This window comes from Phoenix dactylifera, chromosome 11 (assembly GCF_009389715.1).
Source record: "Phoenix dactylifera cultivar Barhee BC4 chromosome 11, palm_55x_up_171113_PBpolish2nd_filt_p, whole genome shotgun sequence".
In the NCBI taxonomy this organism is placed as follows: domain Eukaryota; kingdom Viridiplantae; phylum Streptophyta; class Magnoliopsida; order Arecales; family Arecaceae; genus Phoenix; species Phoenix dactylifera.
Window position 1 is genome coordinate 15,027,021 of NC_052402.1, and position 26,038 is coordinate 15,053,058.

At 38.5% G+C, this 26,038-nt stretch overlaps 3 protein-coding genes across 5 annotated transcripts; 2 read left to right on the forward strand and 1 right to left on the reverse strand.

Annotated features, from left to right (window-relative positions):
* Positions 1 to 270: 270 nt before the first annotated feature.
* Positions 271 to 2,061, reverse strand: LOC103709354 (putative pentatricopeptide repeat-containing protein At1g64310). The gene has a single exon (XM_008794654.4). The coding sequence runs from the start codon at positions 2,000 to 2,002 to the stop codon at positions 338 to 340; it is 1,665 nt and encodes a 554-aa protein (XP_008792876.2). The 5' UTR covers positions 2,003 to 2,061; the 3' UTR covers positions 271 to 337.
* A 1,983-nt stretch (positions 2,062 to 4,044) lies between these two features.
* On the forward strand, positions 4,045 to 17,143 carry LOC103709296 (farnesyl pyrophosphate synthase 1-like). 2 transcript variants are annotated; one of them, XM_017843383.3, is made up of 12 exons: positions 4,045 to 4,299; positions 5,897 to 5,921; positions 6,002 to 6,114; positions 6,242 to 6,328; positions 7,401 to 7,490; positions 7,602 to 7,690; positions 7,939 to 7,990; positions 12,925 to 13,020; positions 13,120 to 13,164; positions 13,345 to 13,434; positions 13,518 to 13,589; positions 16,752 to 17,143. In XM_017843383.3, the coding sequence occupies exons 1-12, from the start codon at positions 4,162 to 4,164 to the stop codon at positions 16,878 to 16,880; spliced, it is 1,026 nt and encodes a 341-aa protein (XP_017698872.2). In that variant the 5' UTR covers positions 4,045 to 4,161; the 3' UTR covers positions 16,881 to 17,143. The 2 variants fall into 2 exon arrangements, with proteins under 2 accessions (XP_017698872.2, XP_008792798.2); XM_008794576.4 differs by having other exon boundaries at positions 4,047 to 4,299; positions 7,401 to 7,517.
* A 79-nt stretch (positions 17,144 to 17,222) lies between these two features.
* LOC103709297 (histone deacetylase 6-like) lies at positions 17,223 to 23,686 on the forward strand. Of its 2 annotated transcripts, none has more exons than XM_008794577.3 (5): positions 17,223 to 18,925; positions 21,884 to 22,324; positions 22,407 to 22,549; positions 23,161 to 23,251; positions 23,345 to 23,686. In XM_008794577.3, the coding sequence occupies exons 1-5, from the start codon at positions 18,374 to 18,376 to the stop codon at positions 23,450 to 23,452; spliced, it is 1,335 nt and encodes a 444-aa protein (XP_008792799.2). In that variant the 5' UTR covers positions 17,223 to 18,373; the 3' UTR covers positions 23,453 to 23,686. The 2 variants fall into 2 exon arrangements, with proteins under 2 accessions (XP_008792799.2, XP_008792802.2); XM_008794580.4 differs by having other exon boundaries at positions 23,349 to 23,686.
* The last annotated feature ends 2,352 nt before the right edge of the window (positions 23,687 to 26,038 follow it).

Consider the following 26,038-nt stretch of genomic DNA (forward strand, 5'->3'; position numbering starts at 1 on the left):
TTAATATGTAACATACTTAAATGGACTTCCTAGTCCATGAATTCAATAGGAAATTCAGTCTAAATCCCAAATAGGCTTTGACTGGGTTAGGTTGGATAAAAGTTGAAAACCACTCTCCTCTCAATGAGTAGGAAATAGAGTTGGAAAGAACCCGTAGCCAGGCCAATATTACAAATCTCTAATAACCTTACCAACTCTACCATTGGGACCTCCGAATTTTCATCCATGATGAATTGCAGGGAAGGAAATCTCAATTTCAAAGGAAACATGTAAGAAAACATTACCCTTTTTTTTCTGTAATATATGGGGATTGCAAATGCTCAACAACCATCATATGCTATACGTTACAATCTCCAATCCAACTAAGCCCAGGACTCTTCTGCAAACCTTCATTCATCATCTCATCCCTCAGTTTCCCAACATCCCTCCACTTTTCCTCAGCAGCATATATGTTGGAAAGCATCACCCTGTAAGCAGCCTTGCTTGGATTTATCTCAAGAAGCCTTTGAGCTGCAATCTTCGCCAAATCCAAAGAGCCATGAACACTGCAGCCCCACAACAAAGCACCCCAAATGCCAGAATCCGGCAACATCGGCATCGTCCCTATAAGATCATAAGCCTCTTTCAACTGTCCAACCATAGCAAGCAGCTTCACCATGTACACATAATGCTCCCTCTGCACCTCTAAGCCAAATTCATCTGCCATTCTTCCAAATAACCTCCATCCATCATCCAGGAGCCCAGAATGGCAGCAAGCAAGGAGTGCAGCCGAGAATGTAGCTCCGTCAGGCTTGAATCCTTTGTCCAGCATCTCCTCGAAAACCCGAACAGCCTCGCGCCCAAGCCCATGAGACCCAAGGCATGATATTGCAGTATTATATGCAACCAAATTCTTGCATGGCATCAATTCAAATACCCGAAGTCCTAATTCAGCAAAACCACATTTTGCATAAGTATCAATGAGAGCACATGACACAGCAACGTCTAGCTCCATTCCATGCCGGATTGCATGACCATGAATCTCTTTGCCAGGTGCTATCCCTGAGACAGAAGCACAAGCCGAGAGAACGCCGGCGACCAAGATAGCGTCCGGCCTTTCTCCTGAGCTATTCATTTCTTTGAACAGCGTGAGTGCCTTCTTGCACCTGCCCACCTGTGAGAACCCAGCGATGAGAGCTGACCAGGTAACTAGATCAGCCCGAGATAAACCCCTGAAGATCCGATAGCCGGAATCTAGGCAGCCGCACCTCGAATACATGCTCACGAGCACACTCCTGACATGGGGGCTCGAATCATACCCTCCTTTCAAGCAAATCCCATGAATTCCGCTAGCAAAGAGAAGCGAGCTCCGGTCCCAGAAACATGAAAGCAGCCCAACTAATGAATACCCGTCCGGCCTCTCACCGGCTTCTCGCATTCTATGAAACAATGCAAGTCCCTTCTGCCACAGCCCTTTGTAACCATATCCTGAAATCATCGAATTCCAGAGAACCAAGTCCGGCTCAGGCAATACGTCAAACATGGAGCGGGCATCATCCACAAGGCCTAGTTTGGAGTAGGCACTGATCACGGCGCTGCTGCCTATTGGATCAGCGCCTAGTCCAGAAGAGATCAAGTTACCATGCACCATCTTGGCACATCTGAGATTAGAATTTTCGGAGAAGGAGCGGAGGATGCAGGCGAAGGTATGGCCGTCGGGGCTGGTGCCCGAACGCCGCATTTGAGTGAAGAGAGAGATGATGCGGGAGAAGTCATGGCGCCGGGCATGGGCTCGAATGATGGAATTCCAGAGGCGGACGGTCCTGTGGGTAGTTCGGTCGAAGAGGAGACGGGCAGAGAAGATGTCGTCGTGAGCGGCGTAGGAGCGGAGGAGTTTGGTGGCGAGAGGAGCGTGTGAAGAGAGGCGGGCGGTGATGAGAACGGCGTGGAGCTGCTTGGTCTCGGAAAGGGTCGGACACACAGATAAGGAGTCGAAAATCTCCGGAAGGATTCGAGCTTGCATTCACGGTCTTGCAGCGACTGCCTTCTCTCTCTAAATAGTAAATATGCATGTATGTCAGCATTCGATCCACATGAGAGCCTACACATATAATTTTTTTTTATAAAAAGGTCATACAATAAAACGTTGAGTTTTTTCATTCCTCATCCAATATCTCATCAAATGCAACAAAATTACCTCGATAGCTTGTTGCCGACCTCACCAAAAAGATTAGCTAAAATATATTATTTGAGTTTGTTAATCCTGTATAAGTATTGAAAATCTACTAAGCGAATAACCGATATAAAACTAAACACATGCCCGCACGGGTCTCGATACTCTTTATTGATCTCTCACCACCCTCTTTCTGTCCATTTTTTTTTCTAAAGCAGGTATTCCATATATTACGTATACGAATACATCCAATAAAGTCAAAAAATAAAAGATCACGGAGTGCCTGAGGCAACTTTCCCTCTCTAGCCTACATGGTACTTCCAAAATTGCTGGCTACGTAGGCAGCCACCTAATTCTCAATCCTGTTGGCCTCTCTAAATACATGCTTCGCCTAAAAAGCCTCTCCATCGCTTACCATAACCCAGATGTCTCAAAGCAAGGAGTGATCTAAGCTAGCACTCCTCAGATCCCTCTAAATCCAACTGATCACCGTAGCCGAGTCATCTACCAGGATGTCCCTCCACTTGTTCCTCATCCTCTATCATATTTGAGGGTAACTCAACCATTTTGGTCATGCGAGCATGGCTCAGCTGGCTCTATCATACTTGAAGGTGATTCAGCCACTTTGGTCGGCTGGATTCAGGATGACTTCGGTAATAGAGGAGGAGACCACCCTCTGCTTCGGAATATTTGGGCTATGATGAGCGATGGAGTGATCTTTTCAGACAAAACATGTCTTTAGAGAGACAAATAGAGCTGCAAACTGGATGGTCTCGTATGTGGCCAGTCACTCCGAAGACGCCTTGTGATTTGAAAAAGAGAAGCTAGGCAGTGCTCCGGAATCTATTATTTTCTGATTTTATGAGATGTAAAAAAAACATAACCCTCTAAGCCGTTCCTATTCACAGTCCTAAACTTGTCAGTGCGTCAGTTGGCGCGCCGAAGAGCTGCATCACCCGACTCATCAAACAACCATTTCTGATTATCGTGTCGGTCTTTTTATTTGCTAGAAGGAGCCTTTTGCTGTTTGCAACGGTACAACTGATCGCATCCATAGAGAAGGCAGTGGCATTAGAGTAGTTCCGAAAGAAATTAGGCCTTATTTAACAAAGCTGTTGGCAGTAAAGCTTTCGAAAATAGAGGTTTTTTAGGTAGAGTATTTTTTAATATAAAGCTTTTATAAAAAACTATTTAAAATTTTAATATTTATTTAATAAATAAACTGAGAAAATACTTTTGGTATGACAAAATAACCATAAAGGACATTATATAGTATTTATTATATAAGAGAGCATAGTAAAATATAATATGTATGAATATAGCATAATATTATTATAATATAATATAATATTATTATAATATAGTAATATAATATTGCATGCTATAGCATAATAATAATATAACATAATTTAATGTTATTAACATAATATATTGCTATATTTTGATATAATATAATATAATATTATTTTTATAATATAATACAATAATAAAAATATAAAATATTATTATTATATATTAATATTTTATTAATATAATATTTTAGGAACCAATTTTTGGGTTTTTATTTTTTTGTTGGAACTCGTGCAGATTTATGTAATATCAAGAGGTATTTTCTATAATTATAATATTTTATTTTGGGTATTTTGGTTCATTTTTTTTTTTATAAAGCTAAATAGCTTCTCGATGGATGCTAAAATCTTTTTTCCAAAGTAGCTCTAAAATTTTTTAAAAAATATTTTAATTTTGTCAAACATCTTTACGATCAATTTTTTATCAAATTTTTTGATTTCATTCAAAAACATTTTTAGAGCGTCAGAAAATTCTTCATTTCCTAGCCTACCAAAATTTCTGCCAACAGCCCTGGGTTTTTTTTATATCTCGGTCCATTCGAAGCCCGTCCTTGTCTCACGTCCCTATTCCGTCTCTCGCTTCGCCGCCCCTCCCCCTGCTCCGTCTCTCTTTCTCACTCTGCTCTACTTCGTCTTCGTCGCTTGGCTGCAACCGGTGGCATGGCGGACGCGGCGAACGGGAGGGCCGGAGGGGATGTGAGGTCGATCTTCCCCCAGATTTACTTTCGCCTCAAAGCCGAGCTGCTCGAGGATCCCGCCTTCGACTTCACGGACGAGGGCCGACAATGGATCAACAGGGTATGAGAGTGTAGCCCTCCTCTTTATCTCGGCCCCTGTGTTCTCTTATTTCTGTGGTTTCGAGCGCTTTCTTGGGAATCCTTCGGGTGGAATGATGGAAGAGATTCAGGGATTTGGGAACTTGCTCGCTTTGGTTGATTGGCCCTCGGGAATTCAGCTTCCCTCTGGTTTTCTCTTGATAAAACCGAAGTTTCGGTTTATCCTTTTTCTTTTTATTAGTGATGATTCTTTCCTGTTATATATGTGTTTTAGTTATAATGCACATATATACCAAAGTATTCGGCTTCTTGATCTGGCAGTTCGAGTGTTCTTATTTTTGGCGTTTAATTCTTTTGTTCTATTTCTGCTTGTATTAATTTGATTTTAGGTTCTCTTGGAAGTGGTTCCGACAAATCATTGATGATTATTGTTTGAATCGGGAAAAGATAGATTTTGCTAATACATTATGAATGAAATGCGAAATCACAACTCATCTTGTTTTTTCATCCTGCGAAAATATTTGTTAATACTGGACTAGAGCTGATTAGGATAAAAAGTATAAGCGACCTTGGAGGTTTGGTCGCTAGTTGCATGTGATCAGGAAACGTACTTAAGAAGCTAGATTTGGGAATTTATGCTTCATAAGAGGCCTTATTTTCTCTCTAACTTTTCCTTGCCTAGTAATTTGACATGTGAATTTAGTGGATTGAAGTCGTAACGGCAGCAAATTAGTAATTTTCTCGAACTTTTTACAAGTGCTAGTTTTTTGGTCCATAAGACATATGTGGCATATGAAGCAACTTGAGAAATCCATTAACTCAGAGTTTGTGTGGATGCCAATGTTTTCCTTATTCTTTTTTATTTCACATCATTCGTCTGATTTCAGAAGGTACCGTAGATATTTGGGACTCTGGAAAGTGATGTTTCCATGTGCTATATTATCAGCTATGTTTTACATGATATTCTGTATCTTGTGTGAATGTCATAAGGTACTGTAAAAATGCAATCCATAAGTGACTCCATAAGTGACAGGTTTTGCAATTATCAACTAACCTTTTCATCAACAACTTCAGCAGTTATTTGGCTTTGTATAGCCAGAATCAGTGACTTAATTCCTGGGGAGGTGCGGCATCCTAACATCCTGACTGTCAGGTCGGGGTTATGGACAGGATGGCGGATCCACTGTCCCGAGTCTTGGGATATAATGCATCCCCATTCCTCAGACAAACTGGGACAGCCCTGCCTTACTGGATTTGGATCATTGGCCAGAATATGTTCATAACTGATCATTTTTGTCAAACCAATAACCATGGTATGTCGCACTAGCCTGAACCGGACGGTACGAAGCGTACCGTACCATTTCAGTTCAGTATCGGTACTCGGTATGGGTGGCGTACCGAGTATTGGTACGAAAAAAATTTTTCGTACCGTACTATACCCACACTGTGCTAGTGTGGCACTCATACGGGGTCCGGTATCGAAATGACGAACCTTGCTAGTAACACATCTCATGGTTATGGTTTTTAATTTGTTATCTCCCTCTTCGACATGTTAACAATGCAACACCTTTTGTTTAATCTCTCAGTTGCCTTGTTTTGTCATGTGCATCCTGTAACAGATGCTGGACTACAATGTGCCTGGAGGTGAGAGAACAGACTGCCTATAAGGGGATGATGTCCAAACATATTTTTAAACAGTTCTTAATGAATGTCATTACTGCTAGGGAAGCTGAATCGTGGGATCTCTGTGATTGATAGCTACAAGCTGTTAAAAGGATATGAACTAAGTGATGATGAAGTGTTCCTAGCATGTGCCCTTGGTTGGTGCATTGAATGGGTAAGTAGTTTATTTTTGTTTTCTGTTCTAGCCTTGCCAATTTGTTTATATGAGCAATTCTGTCAAATTGATTCAATGTTTTCTTATGGACTGGAGCCTGAACACTTCATGATTAAAATATCTGCAGTTTCAAGCATATTTTCTGGTCCTTGATGATATTATGGACAACTCTCACACAAGGCGAGGTCAGCTTTGTTGGTTTAGAGTGGATAAGGTTTGTTATTCGGTTTTCCTTATAGATTTCATTGGTTTATTACATCCAAATTATATTCTTACGACTTTCATATTCCATATACTGTCCTTAGTTTTAGTTACATTATGTTTTTGGTTGTCGGTTTATCATCAATAGATCAAATGTGTTAAGTTAACGAACTCCAAACATGGTTGTCGTCTGATGCTACTTTTTTCAGGTATTGGCTCTTCTATATTCTGCTGTACAATTGGGCAAACAACTGTTAAAATTTTGTGGAGATATGATATTTGCTGAGAATCCTGGGCTGACTTATGGATTAAAATTATGAGATGTGATTTTGTTGAAAAAATCTGGGTTAAATTACTAGAATATAGAGATGATAGAGAGCTACTTACTGTCAGTGACCAACTTAGGTATTTTGAGATGTATTTGTGCTCGTTAAACAGGATAGGAAACCTGCTTATCAGTGGCCCCATGATAGGGATAAATGAGAAATCTCTCTGTCTAATAAGTAGCCATTTGTGTCTGTGAGGCCTGCTTATCAGTGGCCGCATAATAAAGATAAATCAGAAATTTCTCTCTCTCTCTGATAAATAGCCACATGTGAGGCCTGCTTGTCAGTGGCCACATCATAAAGATACACAGGAATTTCTTTCTTTCTCTAATAAGGATCAAAGGTCCCGTGTCCCTGTAACAAGACTGTCCAGTCCCTTTTTCCTGCTTCCTGTCTCTGTGCTACCTTCTTTCTCTTTCTCCATCTTCATTTTGCTTGTATTTGACCCCTGTTGTCATGAAAATTCTGATCTTTGACTTGCCTGCATCTTTTTCTGCTTCCTTTATTCTTTTTCAGAAGGCAGTGGGGTATTGGTGGTCATCATGACTCGCTTGTAATTTGTGGTGATTGTGGTGTCTTTTGATAAAGCCATATCTGGATTATACCATGCTGTTGATAACTTTTCCAATTGCTAAGGCCATATCACACTAATTTGTTCAATTGCTAAGAACATGGGCATGCTTTCTTGACGTGTACTCTTTTGTTTTACTCTGCACATAGCTATGCAAGCTATTAATTCATCTTGATTTCTTATAATAGGTTGGTCTTATTGCCGCAAATGATGGGATCATACTTCGCAATCACATTCCTCGGATTCTGAAACGGCATTTCAGAGAAAAGCCTTATTATGTTGATCTCCTTGATTTATTTAATGAGGTGACCATCTTCACATTGGTTCTTTGGATTTGGTTTAGTTTGCAGATTGCGGGTTTTCTGACTAATTATCATGTATCCTTATAGGTTGAATTTCAGACAGCTTCAGGGCAGATGCTGGATCTGATTACTACTCATGAAGGCGAACAAGATCTGTCAAAGTACACAATAACAGTGTATGTGAGGGATTTACTTATCATTTTGTAGAACATGTCTAATGTGCTGTCATGATGTTATATGATCTGGTGTAACCATAGAGTTCTAGTGAAAGTGATAGGAGCTGTTTCCTGTACTGTTGGATGATTTCCATGTTCTTGAACGAGATTAATATTTAATCATTTTATTCTAAATTCTCTTTAGATTACCCAATCTTCTGACCTACTTTGGTTGCTGCTAATCTATTGATAATTGAACTGGGTTGCAGTTATCACCACATTGTTCAGTACAAAACTGCCTATTATTCATTCTACCTTCCGGTACGTTCAGATGAAAACTATATTACATTGTATATGATATGATGCATCTCTTTACACATAATTTTTCCTTTACCTCATAAACATCTTAAGGATAAATAGTTCTGACTGTGACATTTTTGGGCTTTTGTTTATTGAACTTCGTGACTGTTCATGGTAGGTACCGTACCGTACTGGTAGGTACCATACCGTACTGGTATGCAGTCTTGTACCCATACCAACACTTGGTACGCCTTAGCATCTCGTACCGTACCGCATACCGATACTATAATAGGATGGTACCGGTACAAGGTCTGATACCGAGATGGCGAGCCTTGGTTCATGGTTATTAAAGCGTGTGCAACATGCTTGTGAAGTCAATTGGATTGTAAGATATTGATTCATGTGCGATATGCTTGTGAAGTCTGTTGGATTATACGATGCCTGTGCAAATGAACCCTTGAAATACTGTAACTTTGCATGAGGGTCTGAAATTACTTGTGATTCACAGTATATGCATACATAATGTATGTACTAGATATTGAAGCCAATCCACAACATGAAATTTTTGCATTTTCTTTTAGAGAGTAAATTTATTGTCATCTCTTTCTATTCTTTTTTTGTCGTGTTGAGAAAAATGTACCTAATTTAATGAATCTTCACAGCTTCTAGAGGAAAGGTTTTGGTAGAGAGAGATTGTAACCAATAGGTCTCACCTGAACAAGGTGGTCATTGGCATAAATGAATTCCACTTATTGCTGGTTGGTCAAGCCTGATTATGTAATATATAGTCATAATTGATAATAGTTTTTGCAATTGCTATGTGGTCCTAACTTCCAGATGGTTTGAGCATTCTAATTAATGATGTATGGGTTGGGCCAACCCAAAAAATATGTTGGGCTGCATCTGTTTTTAGGCCCATCAAGTTGGGTCATGTTAGGAATATAGACCTAAAAGAGCAAGGTTTGCCATATCGCACCAGACATATACCGTGTTGTATTGGTACTGACACTAGGTATGCAATCTCATACCATACCGATACTCGCTTTGCCTTGCCATACGGGGTTCGGTACCGAGATGGCGAATCTTGTTTTTGACTATGTGCTTCCCATTGTATAATTATAAATATTATGTTGCGAACTTAATGCTAGATTTTGGTGAAATGAACTGCATTCTTCCTAGTCACAAGGTGTTTTTATTTGTATATTCATAATAAGTTGACTGCTTATATCTTTCGGGTACGGTCTGAGTCAACCTTGACCTGACGCAACCATTGCATGACTTGCGTATATGCAGTTTGTTATTAATATATACATTGTCTATATTATAAATATATTTTAACAACTGACATATATGATTGTCAAAATTTTAGTTAAATTAGGATTTCGAATAGGTGCTTGTTTATAGGGATTTGTCCCAATTTGCGTCATGTTTAAGTATCGATCTTTCTAACTTATTATTAATATTTTGTTTTTCATATGTTAAATTAACTAGTCTTTAGTTTTCTATTTATATTTATTTTTTATGATTTATTATTTTTGGTCTGCTTTCATGTCTAGGTGCTTGCCTAGGTGGCGCCCTGGATGCCTCTTGCCACTTGACATCCCATAAAATAGTGCATATTAAATTCCAAGTAGTAATGAGATTTCATTCTCGCTTTTTCTTGTTTCCACACTGAGGCCACCTTTTGAATCCATCCTCTCTTTGTTGGTATAAACTCTGGCTACTACAAGTGCAGCTTGGGTTGGGTTGACCTGGACACAACCTGACCTGACCCATAATTTTGGTCAGTGGCCAATTAAACAATATAAACCTAATTTGGCTTGGGCTTGGGATGAGAAATGTCAATTGGACTTCAAATCGGACTAGGCTCAAGTTGAGATGCTTCAGTGACCTAACCAACCCCAAATTTCTACAGTAGAGCATCTAACCAACCCAACCTAAGCCTAATCCCTTTTCCTTGTAGGGCTTCCAACTTGAGCAAAACCAAACCTAACTCATATTTCTAGAGTTAAGCTCCCAACCATGGTATGCTGTACCGTTCGGTACCGGGCGTACCGTACCCGTACCGATGGATACCGGTATCGGTACGCCAATGTCGGTACACCTGACGTACCGCATACTGTACCGTACCAACACTCGGTACGCCTATACTAATATGGCAACGGTACGGGGTTCGGTACCGGTACGGCGAACCTTGCTCCCAACTCAATATAGATTAAACCTTGCTTTAAACAACCCAAACCAACCTACCTTATCTGACCCCACCCATTTTGTATTTGGGTTCAAAATTTTGGAGTTGAGTTAGATTTGGATTTAGGTTTGTTTTTGGGTTAGGTTGAGTGTTTTCTTAGTCGAGTTGGGCTAGGTTTGGCCCTCAACTCAACCCCACCCTACTTAGTTGGCCCTCAACTCAACCCCACTCATGTAAGAGTTCAGTACTACGTGAAACTGATCATCACTTTTATATCACTATGCCATGTAAATTATCACCTTGTTGTGTTAGAATTAACCTTTCCACATTTCATTTCTTAGAAAATTTTTGCTCTTGCCGTACCTATGTTTAATGCAAAGTCAATAGCAATAACCTACTTCACAACCCTCTTGTCCTTGTTATTGATCTAGTAGTTGACTTGATATTAATCGAAAGCAAATGAAAGAACCATAATGTATTCTAAATATTTGAACCTAAAGGTGAATGCAATATCCCATAGATGTGGCTATAAGTTAAATTAGTACGAACATTTGGTTAATTAGGTACTGTTATATCACCATACCATTCTTCAATTATTTGAAACATAAATGATTTTTTTGGTGACATATTTTAGAATTTCTACTACCAATCTAAGGATATCTGCTGTACTTAAATATGTCAAACTTAAACAACAGATTTGTAATACAACTGTTCATCATATACTGCATATAATATTATGTTGTGTGTGCATAATCCATAGATTTAGCCTGGAGCCGCACTGCTATATCTGAATGCCAGCTGTAGTGGCCTTAGGACCTCCAGACCAGCAATATTAGTAAAAGACATGTGAAATTGCATAATTCATGATTTAGTCTGAAGCTGTGCAGCTATATCTGAATGCCAGCTGTAGTAGCCTTGAGATCCCCGGGCCATCAACATTAGTTAAAGACATGGGAAACTATATTTCGCATGTCATTGGGGCCAAAATATCCATATTTCGGGGTCTTCCAAAGTTAACATGAACTCAAGCATATGTGCCAAAATTAGCAATTTAAATCCAATTTCGGATAAACTCAATCATCAGAAAGCGTAGAAATAGTTTATTGTGAAAAGTAAAGTGTCTCCAATAGGATTGGTGAATAAATTTGCAGATAAAAATTGCAGAATTGAAAAATCTCTATAAGATTTTTTAAGAAATGGGGGTATTCGTTTCAGCATGAAGGCTATCATTTAGGTGAATGGAAGTCATGGGAATGGGGATTGCTTTTTTACTTTTGACTACTTACTGATGTTTGTTTTGAGTTTGCATTTCAAGCGCTTATTGCATGTTAGTTGGATGAAAGTGCAACACATGCACGTTCTGCATCTTATTATAGTCAAGTTTGATGAAATTTGAATTCTTCCAAGGTGTTTCTAGGGTGAATATTGCCAACATTGGGCATGGCTTTGTCTGACTTGTGGGTTTGTTTTGATGGAAGTCCTGGCAATTGCAGTCAAAGTAATATATGGAATAGGTTGATGACCATTGATAGATGTTATATGTGCCACTTATCTGCTTCTTAAGTGCTCCTTCCAAGTGTCCTGTAATGAAATCAAATAGGTTCTTCATGGAGAATTTTGAACACTTTTTAACATCAGAGCAGACTTCATTGAACCAAACCAACAACCTACAAGTTGTAGGAAGTGCATAAATCAAGAACTGAAGGCTGTCAGGTCAAATTATTTGAACTGTAAGGGATCAACAACCATCAAATGAAATTCCTTGATTGAGCACGGCCAGATGGAGCAATGCTAAACTGACAAGGGTATAAGACTAATATAGTTAGACAAAGAAAGAGAGCAGAAAACAATATGAAGCTATGGAAGGTAAGAGGATTATGTTAAAGACTTCTTACTCTGAAGAGAGGATTTAGGCTGTTGGAGCCACTCCTAGTACTGGTCCTAGCAGATGGAGAGGCACCAGAGGGTTGTAAGATTTGGATTTGTGTTGGTGCTGCACCAGTAAGGTGCTGGAGGTGTTTGTAGGTTGTGAGTAGCACTAATAGAGATTAAACTTTGAGGAGCACATCTAGGGGTAAGACAAGTTGGTAGACAAGTAGAACATTTGATTTTCTTCATACCCTTTATTCTCACTGAAACATATTTGGAGAAAGGATAGGTTCACATGGAAGAAAATCAAATGGTATGGGCAATTAGCCAACCTATTAATGTACTAAATCCAATGAGTTAAAAAAAAAGTAAAAGGTAATATCAGGTCATTCTCCCCAAAAAGGATTTAGAGGCAAATTTCTCGATGTTCACTTGCTTGCTCTTGTTTTAGTATCCGCTCTTCACTTGCAATACAACTATAGAGGCAAATTTTGGCAATGGGTTGATTTTGAATAACCTGGAGGAGGTGATTATTGTTTATCTTGCCATTTTTATTTCACATACGTTAGTTATATAGGCACTTTCAACCACATAGGCTTGCAAAGAAAATTAGAAGCAGACAGCTACATGCATTACTTTTATAGTTATATTATGGTTGTATTTGACTTTTAAGAGTCCACTTTATATATTTTATACAAAAAAATCATTTTGCAACAATTTTGTTCATGCTGCTTGTTTCACATAGAATTTCGCTCATACGAATTCTTATCTTTTTGTGGCTTAAGTATTGCTATTAGAATTGCATTGTGATGATTATTTTCTTATATGAATTTGTAGCAATTCCATGTCCTTGTTATCAGAGAGTTTAAACATTTATTAATCATATGATATTTAGGTGGCATGTGCATTGCTGATGTCTGGTGAAAATTTGGACAATTTTGTTGATGTAAAAAACATTCTAGTTGAAATGGGAACATACTTCCAAGTACAGGTGAGACTCTCTTTCATAAATAGTATGTATGCGCCATTTTTCTTTTGCATCCCAGGGAGCTATCCTTTGATGGAATCAACAATAAGCCTTTTCTTTCAGGATGATTACCTTGATTGCTTTGGTGATCCTCAAGCAATTGGAAAGGTAAGTGCATCTCTCTCTCTTTATCTCTCTCTCACTCCTCTCTTTCTCGCTCTCTCTCTCTCTCTCTCACATACACGCAATTGTTGGATTGCAAAAGTTAATTTTATCATTCCTCTTAAAGGGTTTTCATTTATTACTGCAACTTTTTATATCTTTTGAATTAAGATGTACTTGTAACAGATTGGTACTGACATTGAAGATTTTAAGTGCTCCTGGCTTGTTGTGCAAGCCATGGCACTTGTTAATGAGAGTCAAAAGAAAATATTAACTGTAAGACCAATTATCTTTATCCCATTTTTGCTGTTTCTGTATAAAAGGAACACATTATATAATTTATGATTATCTTATCTCAGGGGAACTATGGAAAGTCAGATCCAGCTTGTGTTGCGAAAGTTAAATCCATTTATAAAGATCTCAATCTCCAGGTTTGACAAGAGTACTCTTATATTGTTAGAAATTTAGATAGTTTTTAAGGCCCTTGACAATTATCATTTGGCCCTTCTCTTGGCAACATTTTTTGTGGCAGAGCTTAATTGATTCCTGATGTTGATTATGTATACACATGCACACAGTTATATAGAAATGTATAGATATGTATAGATACGTATATATGTATATACATGCGCACATACTTGTTACAGTATAATAAACATTTTTTTTTTGTGCTTTGCCCATTCACTTCTTAAATAACTGATGTCTTTTCATGGTCATATGTGAGTTTTTTGGGTTCATTTATTGTAAATTATCCTTGCTTGCTATTTTATTTTTGATATGCTATGACCCTAAGATATATTATGATCAAGATCCTGGTATACTGCTGGCACATTCCCAAATTTAGCTTTGCTAGGATCGATTGTATCCCCTTTTTTGGTAGTAATTTGTCAGCTTGCACTGAATTTTACTAGCCAATTGGGTTTGCTACAACGCAGATACTTCAGGATACGTAAAACCAAACAGAGGACAATTTTTGTTGGGAACATGTTCTGTCTCAATCCATTTCTGTGATTCTGCATAATTAAATTACACTCATTTTAAGGTAAATGAATATTTTAGAAGTAGGCCAGGTCAGCCTTATAGGTGCTCTTAATGTTTTGCATCATGTTGGTGTCTTGATAGATGAGATTGATGTGTCAATTATTATCAGATGTTGCGATGCTGGTAGTTCTCATTGGGTCGGTACATCTTCTCTGATATGTTATCTTTAGTTGGTGTTGCCAAGCCAATCATGGCCTCCCTTTGAAGGCATATATGAAGTTTCAAACAATGTAGATAATGGATCATATTGCATGGATTTTCAACATGGGGATTCCACACAGTTTGGGACTTCATATTAGTTTTCATTATGGAACATGGACACCCAGGCATCTCGACTAACTCATTTGTTCTGCAACTTCACATTTGCAAGAGGTACTTCCCATCCAAAATGAATAACCAAACATTACAAGTCAATGATGAAAGTGGAAAGAATTTAACGGTCTATACCCGTAGAATTAGAAGAAAAAGTGTTTTAAGGCCAAATCAGTTTTCCCTAAGCTGTATCATTCCATCTTGACAAGAAAGGATAGAAAATATGGTTTGTTAGTCGAGGTAGAAATGAAAAAACCGATGGACAGGCAATTTTGTTTGAACAGAATGATGTGAAAATGTAGACATTACGTAGTTCATTATAGAGATTCATATTTAGCATACAGGTCAACAAAATAATTTTTTTGATCAGTTAAGACAGTTTTCATTATTAGGAACATAGAGTTGTTTGCCTCCTTGAACCTTCTGTGTTTAGTAAAATTATTCGCAAGTTGGATATAGGATGCCCTTTTCATCAGAATGATGTTTTCAAGTGGTTACCAGATTTTTATAGGTACATATGTGAGCCTGATTTTGCAGTTGGCTTTTGATTACAAGTGGATTATCAAATTCTTTTGGATGCTGTATGTGCCTGCATGCACGCATCCATCCCTCATCTCCAACAAAAATTAAGGATGATGGTCCACTTGTTCACTCCTTCAAAATCAACAATACTTTCCACGCTCCTCTAGACTCATTGATATGCACAGAATGTGTGCAGCCACTAAAGTAAGATATTTATCTACTTTTAGGTATGGGAACTTTTTATCACTTCCTTTGTGAACAAGTTATCTTATTTCAAACTACACGACAAACTCTTTATCACCCATGTCTAACAGGCCAATTTTATCAGCCTATAGTTTGATAATTAATTTCATCAATTACTTCTTGTTTCAGGCACGTTTCCCCTTTGAAATGTACCTACCTCAGCTCCATCCCAAGATAAAATGCCACTAATTGTTTTTTGTTTCAATTTCCATGCATAAGTCATCAGCTAGTTATAATTTTAGAATCATAGTCCATGAAACCTGCTTCTATATTTTGTTTACCAATTTGTGTCCACGACATCATGTGGCGTTCGATTTATTGCTGCTCTTACTTGAAAGAGAGATTGCTAATAACTGTCCATTATCTTAGTTATGGAATAACATGTTAAAATTCACGTATTATCAACTTGAAATGCCTAGAGGTAACCTAGCAGTGGCACATTATTTCCTGGTGCAACAGTCTCTTCTTTATCGGTATGGTTCACTGATTTTCTGATATAGCAGCTGGCTCCAGTGTCAACTTACTGGAAGTTACAAAACCTACTACTGAAGAGTGCTTTTAAAGTTTTGAGTCATTTGGCTACATAGATATTTTTATGTAGATTTGCATGTGTGTACAATCAAATTTTTATTTTCCTAGTAGCATAAATCATCAGGAGACATTTCTTTTCTCTAGGATGTGTGGATGCAAAATTCTCAAGATAGATAAATTGTTATTAAGCTCAAAGCTAGTTCTCTGTTCTGTGTAAATGTTAATGGAATATGTTTGAGGTTCCAAGGGAAGAATTTAAAGAAGTCTCCAACTGAATTACCATGGTTGGAGGACATATGTATTGTATTAATTATTGTATGAGAAACATCTAAAATGCCTGGACAGTATTTAATATCACTTGGTGTGGTACATTATGGTGACAGACAAGTATATCTTTTGCAAGTATTCATTGAAAGGTTGTACAAGCACTGGATGTGTCATCTTGGTTGCCTGTTAAACACGTAACATTCACCTTCACCCACACAGCATGATGCATGAATTTTACTCGAGCATGATGTCATAAATGAGCAGACTGGATAGCCTTGATAGGATAATGCAGACTGCATATCCAGATCCTCGACATAAATTTCTATGAGATCAGGATTTGTACGGGAATTTTCAATACAACCAGTACACAATATCATTTGTTAGTGCCGTACCATGTAAATAAGTATTTGCTGAAATATCATATATTTGAACTTTGTAGGGGTGCCTAATCTGTATGGCAAAAGCAGCTATGCCTTCTTTTTTTCAACTTATGCCTTCTTTTTTCCAACTTATGCCTTCTTTTTTCCAACTTATGCCTTTCTGTGGTTAATTTGTTTCCATTTGCCCTTTCTCCAATATCTCTGAGTCTTCATTTCATGACCAATGAATTTGCACAAAAGCCCTATTTTGCTTCAAGTATCTGATGACCTTGTTCTGTTGCATCCTCTTTTTCCCAGAATGTATTTTTTGAGTACGAGCGTTTGAGTTACCTACAGTTGATTTCATCAATTGAAGGCTTGCCAAGCAAAGCAGTCCAGGAGGTGTTGAAGTCATTCTTGCACAAGATCTACAAGAGGCAGAAGTAGCTCTCTTAATATGAGACATACTAAGTACTAACCATGCTAGAGCGGCACTCTTCCTTGTGATGCCTCTTATCTCATATTGCTGTAGCATTGGTGACCGGACATCTATGTTGTTGTATTAAGCCGTGGAAAGCCACGCATCCATCTCTTTTGAGCTGCCCTAGTTCAGTGTTCTTCTGCCATCCGTGTCTACTGATTCGTCGGTTTTGTAAATATAGTTTTCTACTAGTTTTCATTCGCTCAAATAGAGTCGGCATACTGCAGATCATGGCAGGTGTTGGGTTTCTCGTTTTCTGTGTGGCAGGTGACATCGCAGCTAAATCCACGAACTTTATGAGCATGGGTTGGGCGAGCATGGCCAAATTTCTGCATTATATGGTCATTTGAACAAGCGGCAAGTCATGTAGAACGAGCTATATTAAAGCTCGGTTCTGAGAACGAGCCGTACCCGATCTACATTTTTTCCACTTTTCCCAAGGAAAATACACTTAGTCACATTAGATAAGTATTTTCCTCGGTTCCACCGAGTGGAAGGGGCATCAATGGAAGGCGATCCAATTTGTCTGATGACTGGCCGATTCTTCTTCCAATTGGAGTTCCAGGCAATCTTCACCCCCTTCGAAGTTTTTAGTTGGGCCTGTACGACAGTAAGGGAAGCGGGAGGAGTGCAGCAAAGGCTGCCATGAGTATGGCTTTCGAAGAGCATTGTACAATAAAGCCAGCCCTGGAATGGTGAGAGACCATAGAGAGGTCTGGGTGCCCAGCACCTTTCTTGGGCTACCAGACATGCTGATTGGTAACCGGTCAGAGAGCCCAAGTACTAGAAAAAATAAAAAACCTCCTCCTCCTCGCTCTCTCTCTCTCTCTCTCATTTTTTTTTGGTGCTTGAAGGAAACTTACAACAGGAACGCGGTAGAGGAATCTTGTTGACTGGTGAGAGGGTCAGCCTAATTAAGCTTGGGTGATGGTGCTTTAGAAGTTCTAAGTGCTATACATTGCGTGTCAATGGGTGAGAAACCATGATTTGCCCTCAGGGAAGCATTAACCAAAAAAAAACAGAAAGCCAAACGTGGGATCGTTTCGAACTCAATTTGATGCACTACTCCCACTGAATTCCTCGAAGCCTGCCAACCTTAGATTGTTTTTGACCTGTCGCTGCCAATAGCAAAGCATGGTGATGGAGTTCAAGTTTCCCGTCCACACCAGCCTATCTTAACTCAAATGTTGGACCCGGGTTGGCCATTATAGTACCCGACGTACAGTTCACCTTCATTCAACGACGTCAACGTGCTTTCGGGTTAGGCCGGTTGGAGGCTGGAGTCCACGTTGTATGTCCTCACGCTCTCGGTGTCAAAGCGAGCCAGCCGCCCTGCCTTCATCTTTCAGGGGGTCTTCTTTCCTTCCGGCTGCCACCACCACCGAGAGGGAGAAAGAGAGAGAGAGAGAGAGAGAGAGAGAGAGAGGGGGTGAAGAAGAGCTCGAGAGAGAGGGATCCCATGTCCATGTCCGGATCCGGGGGGCCGTATGGGGAGGGGGAGGGAGCGTCGCTGGCGGCGTCGTCGGGTCCGGACGCGAAGAAGCGGCGGGTGAGCTACTTCTACGAGCCGAGCATAGGGGACTACTACTACGGGCAGGGGCACCCGATGAAGCCCCACCGCATCCGGATGGCCCACAACCTGGTCGTCCACTACTCCCTCCACCGCCTCATGGAGGTCTGCCGCCCCTTCCCCGCCTCCGCCGACGACATCCGCCGCTTCCACTCCGACGACTACGTCGACTTCCTCTCCACCCTCGCCTCCTCCGACTCCCGCCTCTTCAAGCGCTTCAACGTCAGCGAGGACTCCCCCGTCTTCGACGGCCTCTTCCAGTTTTGCCAGGCCTCCGCCGGCGGCTCCATCGGCGCCGCCGTCAAGCTTAACCGCGGCGACGCCGACATCGCCATCAACTGGGCCGGCGGCCTTCACCACGCCAAGAAGTGCGAGGCCTCCGGCTTCTGCTACGTCAACGACATCGTCCTCGGCATCCTTGAGCTCCTCAAGTTCCACAAGGTCAGTCTCAGTCAGTGTTCTTGGTTATTTCTTTCTTTAACTATAAACTCTTTATATTATTTATAAATCTGACTCCCCTCCCCATCTCAAAACTGTACTGCCAGTTCTTCTAGCCATGGACACGATTTATATTTGTTTTTCTTTTTTCTAGGATTTATAATATGATTGTAGCGAGATGATTGCAGTCAAAGAAGACATGATATATGCTAGTGTTTAGTAGATTGATTTATATGTTTTCTTTTCTATTTCTTTCTTCTTCTTTTTTTTTTTGATGATTTTTAAGACTTCTTTGCCTTTTATCTCCAACCCGTGTTGTCAGGATGTATGTCTTGCAGCAATAGATGGTTCAGGTTTCTATTTTTGGTAAAACGGCTGCCTAGATAGATCGTAGTTTTAGATGCAACACTTGATCTCGCTCCACCAGTGCTGATCGATATTTTGAACTGGTCGGCTACTTTTTACCAGAATTTGATTTTTAATTTGTGTACATTCGGAATCTGGAAAGTGATAATTTTAGAGCCACTGAGGTTTCTGCAGATGATGATTCCTCTGATGTTCGGTAATATTTGCGGATTGTGGAAATGGAATTGGATGTGAAATTGGAAACTGGGGATGGATGGATGCCAGTTAGAGCAGTTAATCATGGAGGAAACTTACATGTGGAGAAAACATGGAAAGACACTGAGAAGAAACACAAGGGAAGACACTGAGAAGAACCACAAGGGAAGACACTGACAAAGTAGCTTAATTGACATCTTCAGCTGTTTCCGTTTTGCTCAAATGTTTTGTTGTCACCATTGCTGATGCTATCCTAGAGACAAACATTCCTTGATATGGTTGCAGTATGGTGGATTACAAGCTTTTGATTAATGACTTTGACAAGGATGAAATTTAACCTGCAATTACAAAGATGAAAGGGTGAATTTCCAGAAGGCTGCAAGGGTTTCCTTACTGGATTTTTATTAAAGAAGAGCAAATGGTGGTTTATCGGAAAATTTTAGAGCGCCTCCCTGGGATGTGACAGGCAGAGCGATTTTGACTAAGGATCTTGGATTCTTATATATTTTGACCAAGGATCTTGGATCATTATATATTTTGGATCTTGGATCATTGTATAGAAATAAAGGGCCTCCATCAAAAAGGACCTTCTTTCACCCCTATTCGATATAAAAGTTGCAAAGGGAAAGATTTTCACGAAGGATCTTGGATTATTATATATTTTTATATCCAGTTTGATGGCGATATTCCTGTCCTATAGAGATCATGAAAAATCATTTTTTTGTTTATCATGGACTAAATTCACTGTGCTGAGTTTATATCATATGATTGTTAGATTTACTAAATATGCAGGTGAGAAAGATTGTGGAAAACCTAATTTATCCAACCTTCCAATCATCATTTAGTTATATATGCATTGATGGACTCAGTGAAGAATCTAGGACCTACTTGATACTTGTTCATCATACTTACTTGATGGTATGAAAGAAAAGCCTGATACTTGTTTCTTAGAATTAACGAAAAAATTTCTAAATTCCGTGCTCGCCTCATCCAATGTTTGACTAAGCCCTTATTCTTTTCTGAAATTCATTCTAGTTAATCTGACCCCTTTCTGGCTTTTGCAAAATGGGCCTAGAAGAGGTTTGTTCGTGAAGACAGGAAGCTGAACATTTAAAGCAGGTTTTGCTGATTATAGTTTAGAGTTTCAGTAATCAGCATTTTAGTGAATTGCCACAAGATCTACATTATGGGCTGTTACATGATTCACACACATTTTTGACAAGTAACTTTGCAACATGATATGTAATATATGCCATTGTACAATGTGGATAGATATAGTTAAACCTTTTATCCTACTTAACATTATTGATATCAGATCTATAATAGGTCTAGTTAGTTGATGATATGGTAATCCCTACTCAGGAATGTTATATTCTTATTTGTTCACATAACATGACATCCAGTTTTTATTTGTCTCAGTCGTTTTGAACCCTGACCAAGGTTTGAAATTTTGGTTTTGGTTTCAGCTAGGCCTTCGAAGTTCTGATTTTGTCAGCTTTGCTATTAAAAAAAAAAAAGTTTTGGACCAAAAAATAGAAGTCAATAATCATAAGAAAATAGAAGAAAAGTAACCAAACCCAAGAAAGGTTGTTACACACCATTTTAGGGTAATTTGTGTTATGTAGGATCTTTATTTGTATAATTTTGGTATGTGAGTAAAATTCATAAATATATTGCTAAATTGTACAGTGAATTCATTTCTCCATTTGTACAAAAATTCACTAACATAGCAATTATGAAGCTTTCAGTTCCTAGTATATCAGCCCTTTTATCCATCATTTTTCAGTATAATTCGCAAACATATTGAAGTCGGCATTTCCTTCTCATATTTGTTGTGGTTGTGCCTATTTGATTATAAATGCATGTACTTATAGAACGGTGTATTTATTTTACATAATAAACAAAACCTGTTATCATTGTAAATGATGATTTCTTGTATGTAGATTTTCACATTAGTCTCTTTAAAATATTCATATAATTTCAATATGTTCTTTATGTGCATTTTGTTTTCTTAGTCCAATAGTAAACCACCTCTTGGTACCTAATATACATTTCCCGGATTTATGAAAACTATGTGTTTTTTGCCCCCTCCCTCCCTCTGCCTTATCCGAATCTTTCCACAGTCTGGCAATCTCCACATTATGTTTTTTTTTTATTAGTCACTCTTATCTGTGACCATATAAGTACAAATGCATAACAATTGAAGGAGTTACATGAATTTCTTGTGGGAGTTATTTTTCACTTTATAACAGAGTTTTTTAGTGCTTGCTCATATCTGTCCATATATGCTGCATCAGTTTGTTCCTTATCTCTATTATATTTTAATTTTTGCGACCTTGTTCTTTGTTTTTTTAGGGTAAAATTTAGCCTTGTTTTTTAACTGACTGAGTTGTTGGGCAGCGTGTGTTGTATGTAGACATTGATGTCCATCATGGAGATGGTGTTGAAGAGGCTTTTTTCACAACTGATAGAGTCATGACTGTTTCATTCCATAAATATGGGGACTTCTTTCCAGGGACGGGGCATATCAAGGACATTGGTTTTGGGCAAGGAAAGTACTATGCTCTGAATATTCCTTTGAATGACGGAATGGATGATGATAGTTTCCGTGGACTATTTAGACCTATTATCCAAAGGGTAATGCAGGTTTATCAGCCTGATGCAGTTGTTCTCCAGTGTGGTGCAGATTCCTTGGCTGGAGATAGGCTAGGTTGCTTCAACTTGTCAGTGAAGGGGCATGCCGATTGTCTACGATATCTCAGATCTTTTAATGTACCTCTGATGGTTGTGGGAGGTGGAGGTTATACCATGAGGAATGTTGCTCGCTGCTGGTGCTATGAGGTTTGTTGCATATATTTTGTAATCATTGAGCATCACTGTAATTTCAGATGGTTATAGAATGTTACATGTTACAATGGTGCAGACAGCAGTTGCAGTTGGAGTGGAACCAGATAATAAGCTGCCATATAATGAATATTATGAGTACTTTGGTCCTGACTATAATCTTCATATCGAACCAAAAAACTTAGAGAATCAGAACTCTCCACAAGATCTCGAGAGAATGAGGTAATTGTTAACCATAAGTTTATCTGATTATTTCGTTTATGCTTCATGACGTTGTCATATGAAATGTTTATTTATGATATGTAATAACTGAATTCTTTTGTTGAGTAGTTTATACACGCACATATATGGTGTCTGAGAGGATATGATCTTTCTTGAATATTGTTAACAGTACATAAAATTATATGCAGTGTTACATATCAGTAGGTTATCAAATTGGTTCACATTATGGTATTATGTCCTATATTTTTGTGGTTAAAAATTGGCAACAAATACTTTCTTGATCAAAAAGTTCTAACTGCATTAAAAATTGTTTGCTAATGGAAGATGTTGTTCAACATGTTGAACTTCAACTGCGCTCTTTACTGGTTTTATGGAGAGCAGCGTTTAGTTACTTGAGCATCAGTGAGATTTCTTGTTTGTATCTGAATGCTTTGTTTTCTTTTCACATTACTTAAATTTAACATTTCTTTGGACTTAGAGTAGCCATGAATACTGGCCATCCCATGATTGAATTTTTTAATTCCTTTTTCCCTGCATTTACTTAGTAATAATCAGATATTTGTAATTTGAGATCTTGCTCTTTCTGTATTAACCAGTTTATAACATATTAGGAATGTTTTGTTGGAGCACCTTTCGAAGATACAACATGTTCCAAATGTACAATTTCAGGCCAGACCTCCAGATACAGAAACCCCTGAGGAGGTGGTCCCCTGTTGCAACCAGATTTACTTGAATCCTTTTACCTTTATGTTTTTAAATGATTTTGTGTGATCCTAAGAACTTTCTTTCATGTAGGAAGATGAGGATATGGATTGCAGGCCACGGCGTCAACGATTGAGTGGTGAATGTTATGATTCTGAACCAGAGGAGGCCAAAAGCCTCAACATGGACAAACTAGCATAAATGATATATTTGCAGTGCACCCTGACAATATGGTAACTGCAACTTTCAATAAAACTTTAATTTAAACAGATCCACTATTATGTTTTTTGTATTATTGTTCCCTAAGGAAATTCCTTGATGGAACTTTTCAATGTTTTCTTTTCCATCTTTATGTTAACATTGATATTCAATGTTAAGAAGTCAAAATGCAAATTAAACCCGCTGCAATAATAAACTATCTGTGATTTTAAGCTACGCCAAAGTAATAGGCTATATGCTCTCTCATATGCTATGTGAGAACAATAAAGCACAATTGATATTCATACATACATTATGCACCAATAGACAAAGCATCTTGGATAGATTAAGAATGTTGCAGATGCTCCATCCAGGAATAAAGCTGTTTGATCTTATACTAGATGTGCCATTCATTGTCAGGAGGGCATAGAAGTTTTGAAGGATTACTTGTTGCTCTGATGGAAACAATCATGAGGAAGGGCATTCTACATATCCATTGTTTTAGAAGAGATGACAATAGACCATGACACCATAATATGTGATCATGATACGGATTGGTGTTATCTTTGTTATAACAGCAAAGATATGATCAAGCCATTGATTTGAAATAACGTGATAAACTTTATTGTGATTTGTCGAACCATTGAAGCAGGCCAGTACCATGAATTCTGTAATACTGTCATTCTTAATTCTTACTCTTGGTATCATCACAATGTTTGGAGTTTCTCGCCTTGTGACGATTGAATCATGCCCCATCATACATGTGCATAAAATTTCAGCAAAACCTTTGTCCGCATGTTTCTTCTTGAATGCCCATCAAATTTCCTCGTGGTGTATTCTTTTATTTGCTCTCTCAAATTTGATAAAGGATGGACATGTAAATGCATGATATGTGAAATAAAATCAGGAATGTAGTTGTTAGTTTATCCAAAGCTAGATATGGTACATGATGTTCTAGAAATCTTAAAAATCGTAAGGGAAGCTGCAAGTTGCCATTTATGACTTGTATAATACCATTTTTGTTATTTTACTGATATTTAGCCATGTTTCTCAGGGATTACCTATAGCTTTCTAGGCGATTATGTTATATTTCCCATGTGTTTTGACACATTAGAATGCCTAACTGGGGTCACTAAGAATTGGTTATTCGAGAGATGCATTTCCATCAAATGCACAAGAGTCAAGGGAAGTTGATTGGTAATAATTAGTAGTGCTGCAGTTGATTGCTGATAATTAATAGTCTGAAAAACTTCAATGTGTTACTTCAGATAGCAGTGCCTGAATTATTGCTATCTGATTGCAGAAATCTCCTACAAGACTCGTATCCAATTCCAGGTTCTCATTATCCTGGTACCTTAAATTAGTGCGCTTACCAGGTAGCTAAACGTGGTGCCAATACAAGATGTAACTTGGTCTTTTCCTCACCACTTTTCTTCTTGTTCATCATGTTGACATGCAGAAGCAATCTAATTATACATAGGAGATTTAGTCGAATAAAACTGTCTTCTGGTTTTCTACCTGTTAAACAAAATAGCAAAATGATTTAAGACGACTCTTCTAATGTTGCTTAGCAGTCAGAGAATATCTAGTTAATATTTGGTTTGTTTCAATCAATTATAGAGGTTAAAATGACTTTGAACTCATGACCTCAGGCTTTCTATGATCTTTTTGATGATCTCCAAATCCGTGAAATGACTTTTTGTTTCTCCTAGAGGCAGCTATGTCAATGGGTTGGGTCTGATACTGAGACCGCAGCCTCAAGCTCCTGAATTATCTCCTTATCTGATACTCACTGAATTGGCATGGCTTGAAGAGATGGCTCATGTAAAAGGCATCATTTCCTCCCACAAACATAAAGGTTGTCTCGACAATATAGTGGTGGACTTTCTGAGGAAATATGAAGAAGTTTGATGGTGGTGTTTAGGATTTGTGAAGTCATCGGACTGCATTGCCTTTTTATTAATGCATTTGATTGCTTAATAAATGATGTAACCTACCAAAATTTAAAATTTAACCTTACCATGTTAGAAAGTAATGGCACCTTTGCAGAAAATTTTTGTTTAGCTCATAGGGCAAATGCTATTATGCCGTGTTTGTAACACTTGGCAACCATACAAAATATTGTATATTTGTAAATTAGAGTTATTTTTTCAAAAATTTCTGGCGTCATTAATGAATGAGGCACCGGTTCTTTTAGAGCTCTCAGATGTGGTTTTGTCTATTTGAAATTTAGACTTCAGCTTTTGTCTGAGGAGTAAAAACATGTTCATAATGTAGGACCAACCATAAAAATTTGAAGCAGCTGAGCAAGCCAATTGCCCATTGTTAAGGATCTACATCAAGATAGTATATGTGCAAAGTGATTCGCCTTGCCTTGGCAGACCTTCATGTATGAAGGTCGTCATTTCAATTGCACATTCATCTGCTCTGTTGTATCTGAAAGATGAAAGACTCGCTGATGTTCATCCATGGGAAGCTGTCGACTCTTTTTGTGGGTGAGATATGTGTGTGGACAAATTGTTGTGCTATCATACATAACGTGTACGAATATAGTCAAGAAAATTAAAAGCAGAATATCACGGAGAGCCG